At 42.4% G+C, this 12,984-nt stretch overlaps 1 protein-coding gene across 1 annotated transcript in view; it reads left to right on the plus strand.

Moving 5' to 3' along the window:
* Window positions 1–12,521, plus strand: part of LOC124263912 (FRAS1-related extracellular matrix protein 1-like) — a 102,039-nt gene extending 89,518 nt beyond the window's left edge. Inside the window, 3 exon segments of the mRNA XM_046698640.1 lie at window positions 1,931–2,081; window positions 8,372–8,542; window positions 9,529–12,521. Coding sequence (XP_046554596.1) covers window positions 1,931–2,081; window positions 8,372–8,542; window positions 9,529–9,836 — 630 coding nt within the window. The 3' untranslated portion in view covers window positions 9,837–12,521.
* The last annotated feature ends 463 nt before the right edge of the window (window positions 12,522–12,984 follow it).

The following is a 12,984-nucleotide window of genomic DNA, read 5'->3' on the forward strand; positions in this document are numbered from 1 at the left end:
ACAGGGAGATGTTCCTTACAGGGACATGTTCCATACATGGAGATATTCCATACAGGGTGAAATTCCATACAGGGAGATATTCCATGCAGGGAGATATTCCATACAGGGAGATGTTCCATATTGGGAGATATTCCATACAGGGAGATATTCCATACAGGGATATTCCATACAGGGTGATATTCCATACAGGGAGATATTCAATACAGGGATATTCCATACAGGGAGATGTTCCATACAGGGAGATGTTCCATACAGGGAGATATTCCATACAGGGAGATGTTCCATACAGGGAGATGTTCCATACAGGGAGATGTTCCATACAGGGAGATATTCCATACAGGGAGATATTCCATACAGGATATTACATACAGGGTGATATTCCATACAGGGAGATGTTCCATACAGGGAGATGTTCCATACAGGGAGATGTTCCATACAGGGAGATATTCCATACAGGGAGATATTCCATACAGGGTGATATTCCATACAGGGAGATGTTCCATGCGGGCAGATATTACATACAGGGATATTCCATACAGGGAGATATTCCATACAGTGAGATATTCCATACAGGGAGATATTCCATACAGGGAGATATTCCATACAGGGATGTTCCATACAGGGATATTCCATACAGGGAGATATTCCATACAGAGATATTTCATACAGGGAGATGTTCCATACAGAGATATTCCATACAGGGAGATATTCCATACAGAGATATTCCATACAGGGAGATGTTCCATACAGGGAGATGTTCCATACAGGTAGATGTTCCATATTGGGAGATGTTCCATACAAGGAGATGTTCCATACAGGCAGATGTTCCATACAGAGAGATGTATAGAATACTACACGAGGTCTCATTACATACGAATTATACGAAACTTGTGTCCTTCCTATGGTATCTGACCTCTATTCGAAACGAGTGACCTTCCTATGGTATCTGACCTCTATATATTTTTGAAATAAAACTCATTCCGAGTATGTACTACAATGTTTATTAATGCAAACTTGTTCTCGTCACTTTATGGCTGGAATAATGCCGATGTGACGCTAAACCCAATTCAACTCAACTCAACTCTATACGAAACGAGTGACCTTTCTATGGTATTTGACCGAGCGAAAGCGAGGTCAGAAACCATGGGAAGGTCACGATTTTCGTATTATTCATATGTAATGAGACCGAGTGTGGTATTTTATGTATAACCCACGTCTTACATGCATTAAATTGAGAAAATAGCGTATTTTTGTTATTGTCATGGTTTCAAACCGAAACCGGTTTCATAAAGACGTTGCGGCCAGCCAGCATACCTCTGCCACAGGCCAGAAAGATGTTACGATTCGTCACATCTTGCACAGACCATTAATATCATGTACATATTTCTTAACTCTTATTTTTGACGAGTCTACACATCTAATTAAACATCTTTGATAGAATGGTTTCGTTCCAAAGAGAAAAAAATCCTAAAACATGTAACACTATTTCGATTTGCTTAGCGATCCTTTGTTTACATAGGTTGTACGGCTCCACGTGCTGTCATCGAAGCCGACGGAGAGCAAACGATGCAGCCAGTTAGATATCTAAATATGTACTGTCATATCTATAGGTACCGTGCCAGAACTATAAGGGGCCGTTCATAATTTATGGCCAGATTTGTATTGTATTAAATAAATTTACGTACAAAATTGCTGCACACCCACCCACCCCCACTGCAGTCCATGTGTACAAAATTTATGTCCTCCCCAGAACAAAATAGGTGCCCCCTTAAAATAATCACACACATACGCACGCACGCCCCTCCTCTCTCTCTCTCTCACACACACACACACACACACACGCACACGCACATAGCCATAAATTATGACCCCTAACCAATCTGTACCAACTAGTCACATGTTATAATATCATGTAATATCATTTTTTCAGAATATAAAGAAGTGCACGGCTTCCACAAAGGATTTGCTGACCTTCGACAACTTCAAACAGCAGCTCCTCAAGTGTAACGGCAAGGAATGGCAGGTGTGGACGTCCGCCTCCAACAGTGACGAGCGGCCGCGCAGCAGTCTGTGTCAAGCAGGTCAGTCATGTGACGTAGTGAGCAATGGACCACGAGATTACATAAAGTAGGCCAGTCATGTAAGATGCAGATGGATCACAGAATCCATGTGTCGAGTTGATTGATTAGTCACCCGATAACCACAGGAAGAATGTATAAAGTAGGTCAGTCACTATCAGCGTTCAGGTGGATCACAGGATGAATGTATAAAGTAGGTCAGTCACTATCATCGTTCAGATGGATCACAGGATGAATGTAGAAAGTAGGTCAGTCAATTCAATTCAATTTCTTTATTGTATGAAAGGCCATAGGCCCATATACAAAAGAGATACATCTTGACAATGGTATATATAATCAACTTTCTAACTAATCAATTCTTTTCTTAGCAAAAATGCATTGTAGATAAATAGAGCAACTTTGTGTTGTTTTGGAGGTTCTTTGCTGGAAAGTAAGGAAGACAATAGATAAACGTTGATTTGAGATAAAGACAGTTGTGGTAGATACATATTTCTTAGATTTATTTCTCAGTCACTATCAGCGTTCAGATGGATCACAGGATGAATGTATAAAGTAGATCAGTCACTATAAGCGTTCAGATGGATCACAGGATGAATGTATAAAGTAGGTCAGTCACTAAGCGTTCAGATGGATCACAGGATGAATGTATAAAGTAGGTCAGTCACTAAGCGTTCAGATGGATCACAGGATGAATGTATAAAGTAGGTCAGTCACTATAAGCGTTCATATGGATCACTGGATTGATGTTTATTGACTTTGGTACTGCTTTGTTATGATTGGTTAATTTCTTTTCAAAATATACAATTTTTCCGTTCGGATGTATCACAGGATGAATGTATAAAGTAGGTCAGTCACTGAGCGTTCAGATGGATCACAGGATGAATGTATAAAGTAGGTCAGTCACTAAGCGTTCAGATGGATCACAGGATGAATGTATAAAGTAGGTCAGTCACTATAAGCGTTCATATGGATCACTGGATTGATGTTTATCCTGACTCATGCTTAATTCCTTGTCTTCTTCTTCTTGCGAACTATAGTTGAACACTTGAATCCCCTTTTGAAGCTCTCTCAAAAAAGTGGACGTTAAATCACTCACCCCAGTTGCCTCCCTTGTGCCCATATTTTGGCGCGAAAAAGGTGACATGATCGGCCATGCTTGTCACTCTCTCCTTCTTCGCCCTAGTGGACGGTTGTGAGAGCGCCTGGGTCCCCTATACGGCATGTGTCCTTTGAATTATAGGCTTTTATACTAAATTAGGCTGTATAAGGGCTTTAGCAAGGATGTACCAGCAATATGGTTTGAAATTTATTCTAACTTTGTCCGTTTTTCACGTTGTTGACAACATATTTCAACTTGTTTACATTTCATGAAGACTTGCATTTCTTGCAGGTTTCGGTTGTCAGCTGCTGATCCGCATTCTTTATGTCCTAACTGCACTTCTATATGTTCTTCCAGCCTCCGCTGTAAACTTTGTCAGCATTTATCACAAATTGAATTTTGTACTCCAAAACTTTGCGTTCAATATTTCTTTACCAAACTTGACACATACATAGATCTGCGCATGGTGTACTGGTGCTGTTTGGTAGTTTTGGAATTTGAATAAAAACATTTTGGCGTTTCCATGGCAAATGCAAGTTCGGACTTAGCCTGAAATTGGTGGTAGTGCTCCTTTCCGGAGCAGAACTCTAAAACCGTTCTCTATTTCTTCACCAAACTTGGCACATAGATAGATCAGGTGGTGTACTGGTGCCTTTGGTAGTTTGGGAATTCCTGAATAAAATATTTTTGCATTTCCATGGCACCATGGCAAACAAATTTGATTTAGCCTGAAATTGGTGGTTGTGCTCTTTCCCGAGGTGAACTCTAAAACCGTTCACTATTTCTTCACTAAACTTTGGCACATAGATTGGTCTGGTGGTGTACTGGTGCCTTTGGTAGTTTTGAATTCTGAATAAAATATTTTTGGCGTTTCCATGGCAACAAGCCAAACTTAGGCCTGAAATTGGTGGTAGTGCTTTATTTATATTCTGTTCATAGACGTGCCAAGGACAAGTTGAGGCGGCAATTACAAGTCATGTCTCAACAGGGTGAATGCGTTAATAACCGTGGGTTGTTGTCTGTCGAGGTACATCATTCCAGTGTGCTGCCGGTGACGTCTGCAGAGCAGAGAAATGAGGGTTCAGCCTTAGAGAAGACCAGGACTCAACAATCCTCGTCGCAGTCCAAGAAGACCAGGATGCCGTCTGCTGTGAAGACTAAGCCGTCTTCAGACAAGTCTACAGTCAAGTCGTCTATTGGGGCAGCAAAAGAGGTTGCGGTCCTTCGCCGCAGATATCAACCCATCGGACGAAGCAGACGTTTATGATAAGCCGCCGATCCTCATCCCTGAAGTACTGGCGAGAAAGAAGACGAGATCTTCTTCTACACTGACGTCTGCAATATAACGAAGCAAACAGACGGCCTATCTGCGCAGACTGCAACTACCAGAGAGGACAGGCAGTCCTTAGATGACACCTCAGCACTGTCAGATGTGGCGTCATCTGTACAACAATAGCAGTTATCAGCGCAGACCTTCAACCCGTGCATCTTTATGCAGCAGTTTACCCAGCAGATGATGGACCTGATGGAACGTAGGTTCGCTCAGGAGAAGACTGCAGAGAAGCAGACGAGTCTGCAAGAAGGATGAACATCATCTACACCTCAGCCGGATGAAGAATGCAACCAATGTGAAGGAAAGTTCGTGAAGGGAACGCCCAGGATGACAGCAACGCTCGTGACGAATCTCGCGAAGGCATTCGCAGAAGGACCACTGGTGAAGACACTCATGGAAACAACAACCGAGACAACACCTGCGATGACATTCGCGAAGGAAGCAACAATTATGAAGGAACTCCTGCTACAGACGAGGACTCCGACAATCACCAGAGGTCTACGCGTACACCACACAGAAGAAATTCTATGCCTTCATGAAGGCATACAACTTAGAGAGACAGGTCACTGTCGCACAGATCCTCGGCAAGGTCTTCATGGTCGTCACCACGCAGATACAGATCACCTTGTACATCTCCAATAAGGCACTCACGAGTGCCTTCGCGCAGGCTTACACATAGATCAGGACCAACAGCAACGATCTTCGGGGATGAGACACATCGAAACCGGAAGATGATGGAGGAGTTATCTTCTCCGATACAGAGATCAAATCATGGATGGCTAATGGTCTGGAGCTTGCATCACCATCTAAAGAGAATAATGAAGCTTACACGTACATGTCTAACGACGATTTTGTCACGCTAACGCTGCCACCCATGGATCCGGTACTGGACGTCCCAGACAACCTCAGCTCAGCCTTCACGAAGGCCATGGTATCTCAAGCACTACTCTCTCCGTTACCACTACGAGAGTGGCAGAGTCTACTCGGTCTCCTCATGTCGGCGCAAGACACGCAGAGGCAGTCTGGATCCATTTGTCCTACCAAACGAACTGAAACCATACCTATTATGGTGGACACAGAAGTCGAATGTCTGCGCAGGAACCTACTTAGCAGAGCCGGGATCCAACACTCATCTCTACACAGATGCGTACCACCAAGGATGGGGAGCTCACTTAAACAACAAAGTGGCATCGGGAGAGTGGTCGAATCAGGAGCAAAGCTACACATCCAACATGCTAGAGTTGAAAGCAGTTATAAACGCCTTACTACACTGGTCCAGCATACTAAGGAACGCTCAACTGATGATCCATACGGACAACTCCACAGTGGCGTTCTACATCAACAAACAAGGGTCAACAAGGTCAAGGACCATGTTGGACCTCAGCTTTCAACTACTCAGCATAGTAGACAACCTGAACATCGACATAAAAGCGTCACACATTCCCGGAGCCAGAAATGAGATAGCAGACTCCCTATCCCGTCCTATGAATCCGTCACCGACGGAGTGGATGTTACATCCAGAGGCATTCAAGGACATCATTCGGACTGTAGGATCTCCACTGGTAGATTTGTTCGCAACCAAGTTCAACAAACAACTACCAACATTCGTCTCTCCAGTCCCAGATCCTCAAGCCTTGAGCATATCGTGGGAAGGACTAAACGCGTACGCGTTTCCTCCACCGTCACTAATACCGAAGGTATTACAGAAAATCAAAATGACGAACAAGTTACAACTGATTTTGGTCGCGCCTTACTGGCCAGCGAGAGAGTGGTTCCCCAACCTCATACAAGAAATAGGAAATCCAATCCTACAACTTCCAAAGTGGCCAAATCTACTGATTCATCCACACACCAAGTAAGCACACAGAAACCCAACTATGTTTCAACTACACGCATGGAGCGTATCACGACTTGCTTGAGGAAAAGAGGATATTCCACCAGAGCGGCCAAAGCAGTAACTTTAGCCTTACGTAGATCAACCCGTAACTTGTATGATGACAAGTGGCAAAGTTTTGAGAAATACGCTCGGAATAAAGGCTTCACTGCAATGGAAGCAACACATCCTCAAGTGGCGGAATATCTTTGTCATCTTAGACAGACAAAACGATTGAAGGGATCTACACTCTCTACATACCTAGTGGCCTTGAGCTCAGTTATCACGATGAAAACGGGTATAAAACTGACCAAAGTACCAGAGATACTGGCACTACTACGCTCATTCAAGTTGGAAGACCAACAAAGAAAATTCAAGGCACCCGCTTGGGATCTCAATGTGGTTCTACAACATCTTACCAGTGAAGATTACGAACCACTAGAAAGGACATCATATGAGAATTTAACTCATAAAACACTGTTCTTCGTAGCCTTAGCTACAGCGGCAAGGATGTCAGAAATTCATGCTCTAGACTTCGAACGAACAAGATTTGACACGCATCGTGACACAGTGCATCTGGGACTAAGATGGGATTTTATAGCAAAGAATCAACTGCCCGGTCAACCAGACAGACAATGCCATATCCCAGCACTTTCGTCGATATTAGGACCACAGGATACGCAATATCGATCCTTATGTCCAGTCAGAGCATTGAAATATATCTACAGAGATCTAAATTGAGGAGACGAAAATTCAAGCGCCTTTTCATCCCTTTATCTACGGAGACACCTACAGAAGTCTCACGTACGACTATATCAATATGGATGAGAGCCGTCATATTGAAAGCCTATAAAGCAGCAGGACTTGATCCTCCACGAGCCTCCAATCCTCATGATGTCAGAGCACTGGCATCCACACTAGCTCTGCACGGAAACTGATCCATATCAACAATAATGGAGGGCTGCTTTTGGAGATCGGAGACGGTGTTTGCCAACCACTACCTCAGAGACATGGCTACAGAGGACGTGTCCGGCATACACCTGTTTGGGCCCCTTGTTGTAGCACAACAATTGACGGTACCTCAACGACGCTGGGATTATCTCACCCCTTTGTCACGTGACTTGCAAAAGCCAACACTCAGCAGAGTACAGTTTTAAAGTCCATGCGCACGTCTAGGACAGACTAGCATGATTGATGGACCCTGTACTTGTAAGGACTTACTTGTACATGAAGTAGGGTCACTTCTCCACTTGATGCAAGCATCAAGAGATGGAGTTGTATAAATCCACACAGAATTTCAGGAGAAGATTTCCAGGATAAATCTGACAAGTTGTGGTCCCCCACACTCATCAGAGGAAGCTGGAAGAAAGGGCAAATGCCATTAGAAGTTCCCAAGGGGGTATAAAGACAGCAGAGAATCCAGAGTGGCTTGACCCACCACCGTTTCCGTCGGATTCTACAAGCAATTAAGCATGAGTCAGGATAAGGAAAAATATGTAATTTTCTGACTAAAATTGATATTTTATACTTATCCTGACTCATGAGGTTAGCCCTCCCAACCTCCTCTCATGGCACTCTGGATTTCCCTGCAAATCCAAGTGTTGGGCTCGAACTAACGGAGAGAGTAACAAGCATGGCCGATCATGTGACCTTTTTCGCGCCAAAATATGGGCACAAGGGAGGCAACTGGGGTGAGTGATTTTAAGTCCACTTTTTGGAAGGGAGCTTCAAAAGGGGATTCAAGTGTTCCACTATAGTTCGCAAGAAGAAGAAGACAAGCAATTAAGCATGAGTCAGGATAAGTATAAAATATCAATTTTAGTCAGAAAATTACATTTTTAATTTAACATAATTTCACTTACCAATCTAAGATTATGTGATGTTAAACGATTGTGTCATTTCATTTATCATATCCTGGTTCCTGGCAGTTTCTTCGTGTGCTATGGCCAACAGGTATTTTGTACATGAAGAATGATCTGTTGTTTCAGGCTGGAGTGAGTACGAGGGGCGATGTTACAAGTTCATGAACGACAAGTTGCCGTGGGACGAGGCTGAGCAGCTGTGTTTCTCGAGCTACCAAGCCCACATGACTAGTGTTCACTCCATGAAGCATCTCAAGTGGCTGTTTGAGCAGGCCGGCAAGAAGTCCTTCTGGATTGGTCAGTTGACACTTTCATATAACAGTTTTCCCTCTGTATCAGCCTGTTCACATTATGATAGAGGCGAGGTCCTTCTCGGTCTATCAATACCCATGCTGATACAGGGATGGTCTTTCTCAATCTATCAATACCCATTCTGTTATAGAGGTTGGTTTAACTCGATCTATCAATACCCATTCTGTTATAGAGGTTGGTTTAACTCATACAGAGGTTGGCCCAACTTGATCTGTCAATACCTGTTCTCATACAGAGGTTGGCCCAACTCGATCTGTCAATACCCGTTCTCATACAGAGATTGGCCCAACTCGATCTATCAATACCCATTCGTATACACAGGTTGGCCCAACTCGATCTATCAATACCCATTCTGTTACAGAGGTTGGTTTAACTCGATCTGTCAATACCCGTTCTGTTATAGAGGTTGGCCCAACTCGATCTGTCAATACCCGTTCTTATACAGAGGTTGGCCCAACTCGATCTATCAATACCCATTCGTATACACAGGTTGGCCCAACTCGATCTATCAATACCCATTCTGTTATAGAGGTTGGTTTAACTCGATCTGTCAATACCCATTCGTATACACAGGTTGGCCCAACTCAATCTATCAATACCCATTCTGTTATAGAGGTTGGTTTAACTCGATCTGTCAATACCCATTCTGTTATAGAGGTTGGTTTAACTCGATCTATCAATACCCGTTCTTATACACAGGTTGGCCCAACTCAATCTATCAATACCCATTCTGTTATAGAGGTTGGTTAAACTCGTTCTGTCAATACCCATTCTGTTATAGAGGTTGGTTTAACTCGATCTATCAATACCCATTCTGTTATAGAGGTTGGTTTAACTCGATCTGTCAATACCCATTCGTATACACAGGTTGGCCCAACTCGATCTATCAATACCCATTCTGCGCCAGCAGGAGTTAGTATATATACATGTAGTCAGTGTATACTCATTGTCCCACTCACCTGTTGTTTCAGGCCTGAACGACAAGAGACAGACTGGAGTGTGGAAGTATATTAATGGCGACCCTGTGGGGGTGACAAACTGGAAGAACGGTCGACCCCGAGTCAAGAGGATGTTGCACAAGAAGAACTGTGTTGTGGTCAAGAAACGGATGAAGTGGAGGAACAAGCACTGTGACAAATACAATGCCAGGTTTATCTGTGAACTCAGTGTCAAGGGTCAGCAGGCACGCCAACACAAAAGGTCACGGAAAGGACCCTCCAGGAGACATGTTCGCCGGGATCGAAAAGTTAGGAATGGAGGGGGGTTCTTCTTCGGTTGAAAGTGCAAATATTCGGCCACCAGGCAGCCTGTTAAGCTCAAATATGTATGACTGCCATGAATCAGTTGTAGCCAGTCTGAACCGGCAGTTGGCAGAGTGAACTAGAGATGACCAGTCAGACAGATTAGACTTGTTCAAACAAGATACAACTGGTCGGAACTGTTTTGGTCTGTCGGGAACTGAGAGTTCAAGGCCAGTACTACAGCCCAATGTTAAAATTTTCATACGCTAGTACAATCTCTATTCACGGACCGCCATACCTGCAGAGTGGTTGGCGGAGCAGTGCCGTCAGGGACACCGGAGCCGATGGCAGCGTTATGATGTAATGTGATGGATTCCATCCCTGTATTAATAATAGATGTACATGTATGTAATGAGAGTTAGCACACTGTGACGCTTCCTAGGGTAGGTACACAGCACCAGGCACCAGATCCCCAGATACTCCCCCTTGACCTATATCATATACTTGTCTTTGTACACGCGAAACGTTCCTTTGAAGACGTGTTTCGAAAATGCTGAGAGTTTATCAACCACCACAGGTCCAGTGAAAATTATTTGGGAGTGTTCAGGAACAAGTATTTAGGGGAAAGCATTCTGTAAGGTCTTCATGTAACCGGGGCAGATCGACCAGCCACAATAGAACAAGCCGGTATGTAATCCGGTGCCGTGGGGTCCGTGGCATGTGATCTGCAGCCCATGTTTTACATACGGCAGCAGCTGTTTTGTATGAGAACAAGATGGTTTCACGGCAGTGGTCACATTACCTGCAGCCGCAGGTAGTCATTGGTTTGCTCAGATATCGTATGTAGCGACACTCTGCTGCTGTCCATCTGAACCTAACGAATTAACACAATACAAAGCATAATGAGAAAATAAAGCTCATAGTAGTTTATTGCCATAATCACTAGCTACCACACATCACAGCAGTAGAAACTATAGACGAGCAGAAAAACGTGGACACTGTCTTTCAAAGCTGACAAAATGGCTTCTGGTGAAGTATTAGCGTACACTGTGTGTATTCAGTGCCAGGTCATGTTAACGATAGCCAGTGACACAAACGTTAACAAGTATTTCTCATTACGTAAGAGTGTATTCCGGAAACTAATAGGCTCCTTTCATTAAGACAGAATTCTACATGTCTACATTAACATAACATTTTCGGTGACCTTTTCAATATTTTCTCCTTGGGTACTATAGTTATAGTAGCCTTGATGTTTCATCCGGGAGGTGAATATTGACTGATTGATCATCTGTATCCATAACTGCCACGTAGTATATATGAAGCATAGCCTGTTTCAGTGTTGTCTATTTAAGAACATGTTGTTTGTACCGGGGGTCGCGGGAGTTCACAGTAAATCCACAGATAGTAACATTTAATCTGGTCGGAATAATAGCAAATAAGGAAACTTAAATGATGAGTACTTGGAACTTTGAGAGTTTGCTACTTTTTCATATGTATGAACATATTATTTGCAAAGTGTTTTAGAATAATATGGCTTTACATTTTTCGAGATGTTAAGGGCATATATATGAGTGGCTTACTGTGAACTGAATGCGATAGCTGTTTAGTAAGCAATACATGAGCTATGTGATGACTTGTTTAGATGTAAATATACTGTCCCCACAGACTACCTGTAACTGCTGCTATATATTCTGTATATAGTCCCTCTAGTGCACCCATGTCATACAGCACCTACACCATATACTGAATCATGTCAATGCAATTGAGAATCAAATGTAGAATCTGAATATCCTAATAATTAATGTGTAAAGTTTATATTTCTAACAATGCTAAATCAGTTAATACAATGTAGACAATACTTGGTAAACAATAAATTTGGGTACCTATGGTACGTGCATATCACTGTTTTATAGGATATATACTTCTCATCAATAGTTTAGATATCACCTGTAAATATAGCCACTTACTTCAGGCAACTGTTCTAAACTAAATTTTGTAAAATATTCCATACTGTTTAGGAGTACTGTTTACACATGAACTGATGCATTGTAAAACAAATTCTTAACGTTGAAAAGCTTATTATCACAAGTTCAGGAAATGATGAAAATCAGTGAAAATTGGCGAATTCTTAACAAATATTTACATCATAACGCAGCTGTTCACATGCACGATATCTGCACATGCTTTTCAGCAATTCGATGTATGATCCTCGTGCAATTCTTCTGCATAAACTTTGCAGTTGGTTCGGACGAGAAATCAATCTTCGACGTAACCTTATATAGATACATAACATGCAGTGAGTGTTTTAAGTGAGTCTAAACTTTTGAAGAGAAGTACATTTCTTCCAACATATCAAACAATATATACTCGATTATCAATTTCGGAGGACTTTAGATCTGGTCATTCCTTGGTTTTCTATCATATATACATATATACGAAGTATACACATTGCCATTCGTAGTTTCTACCATTTGAACTAATCACTGATCATTGCAGAGCGTGGAGCAGGGCCGCCATTGCAAGCCTAGTGCTACAGTAAGGGTGAAATCCGGGCCCATTAGGGCATACTAATATAACAAACAGTTTATCAAATAAGGTTGTGTTCAACTTTTATAATTTCTTTTGTACAAATTTGTATATTTGTAGCCATGTTTAGCTGTGTCAGTATTTTTGTCAGTCTCCTGTCTGTCACCTTTCTCTCAATAAAAACATCAAAATTTGTCTCCCTTCTTTCAAGCAACAGTCTGTTCCAAACAGAAATGGAGATCGGTAACAACCAACAATAGGTTCAGTCAGTTGGGGGTGCTCTGGCAGAATAAGACTGACCCTAATTGTCTGTCATTAGTAAACAAACTACATTGGGACTAAGTGATTGTCTGCCTTTTGTTAACAAACTACACTGGACCTACCTGATTGTCTGTCATTAGTTTAACAAACTACACTGGACCTACCCGACTGTCTGTCATTAGTTTAACAAACTACACTGGACCTACCCGACTGTCTGTCATTATTTTAACAAACTACACTGGACCTACCCGACTGTCTGTCATTAGTTTAACAAACTACACTGGACCTACCTGATTGTCTGTCATTAGTGTAACAAACTATACTAGTCTGTTTGACTGGCATTTTAGAAGTTGATGAAATAAAGAAAACTATAATACTTTATAGATAACAACTTCTTTA

The sequence above is a fragment of the Haliotis rubra genome, unplaced genomic scaffold, assembly GCF_003918875.1.
Source record: "Haliotis rubra isolate DU_JTF1 unplaced genomic scaffold, ASM391887v1 Scf90, whole genome shotgun sequence".
NCBI lineage: Eukaryota > Metazoa > Mollusca > Gastropoda > Lepetellida > Haliotidae > Haliotis > Haliotis rubra.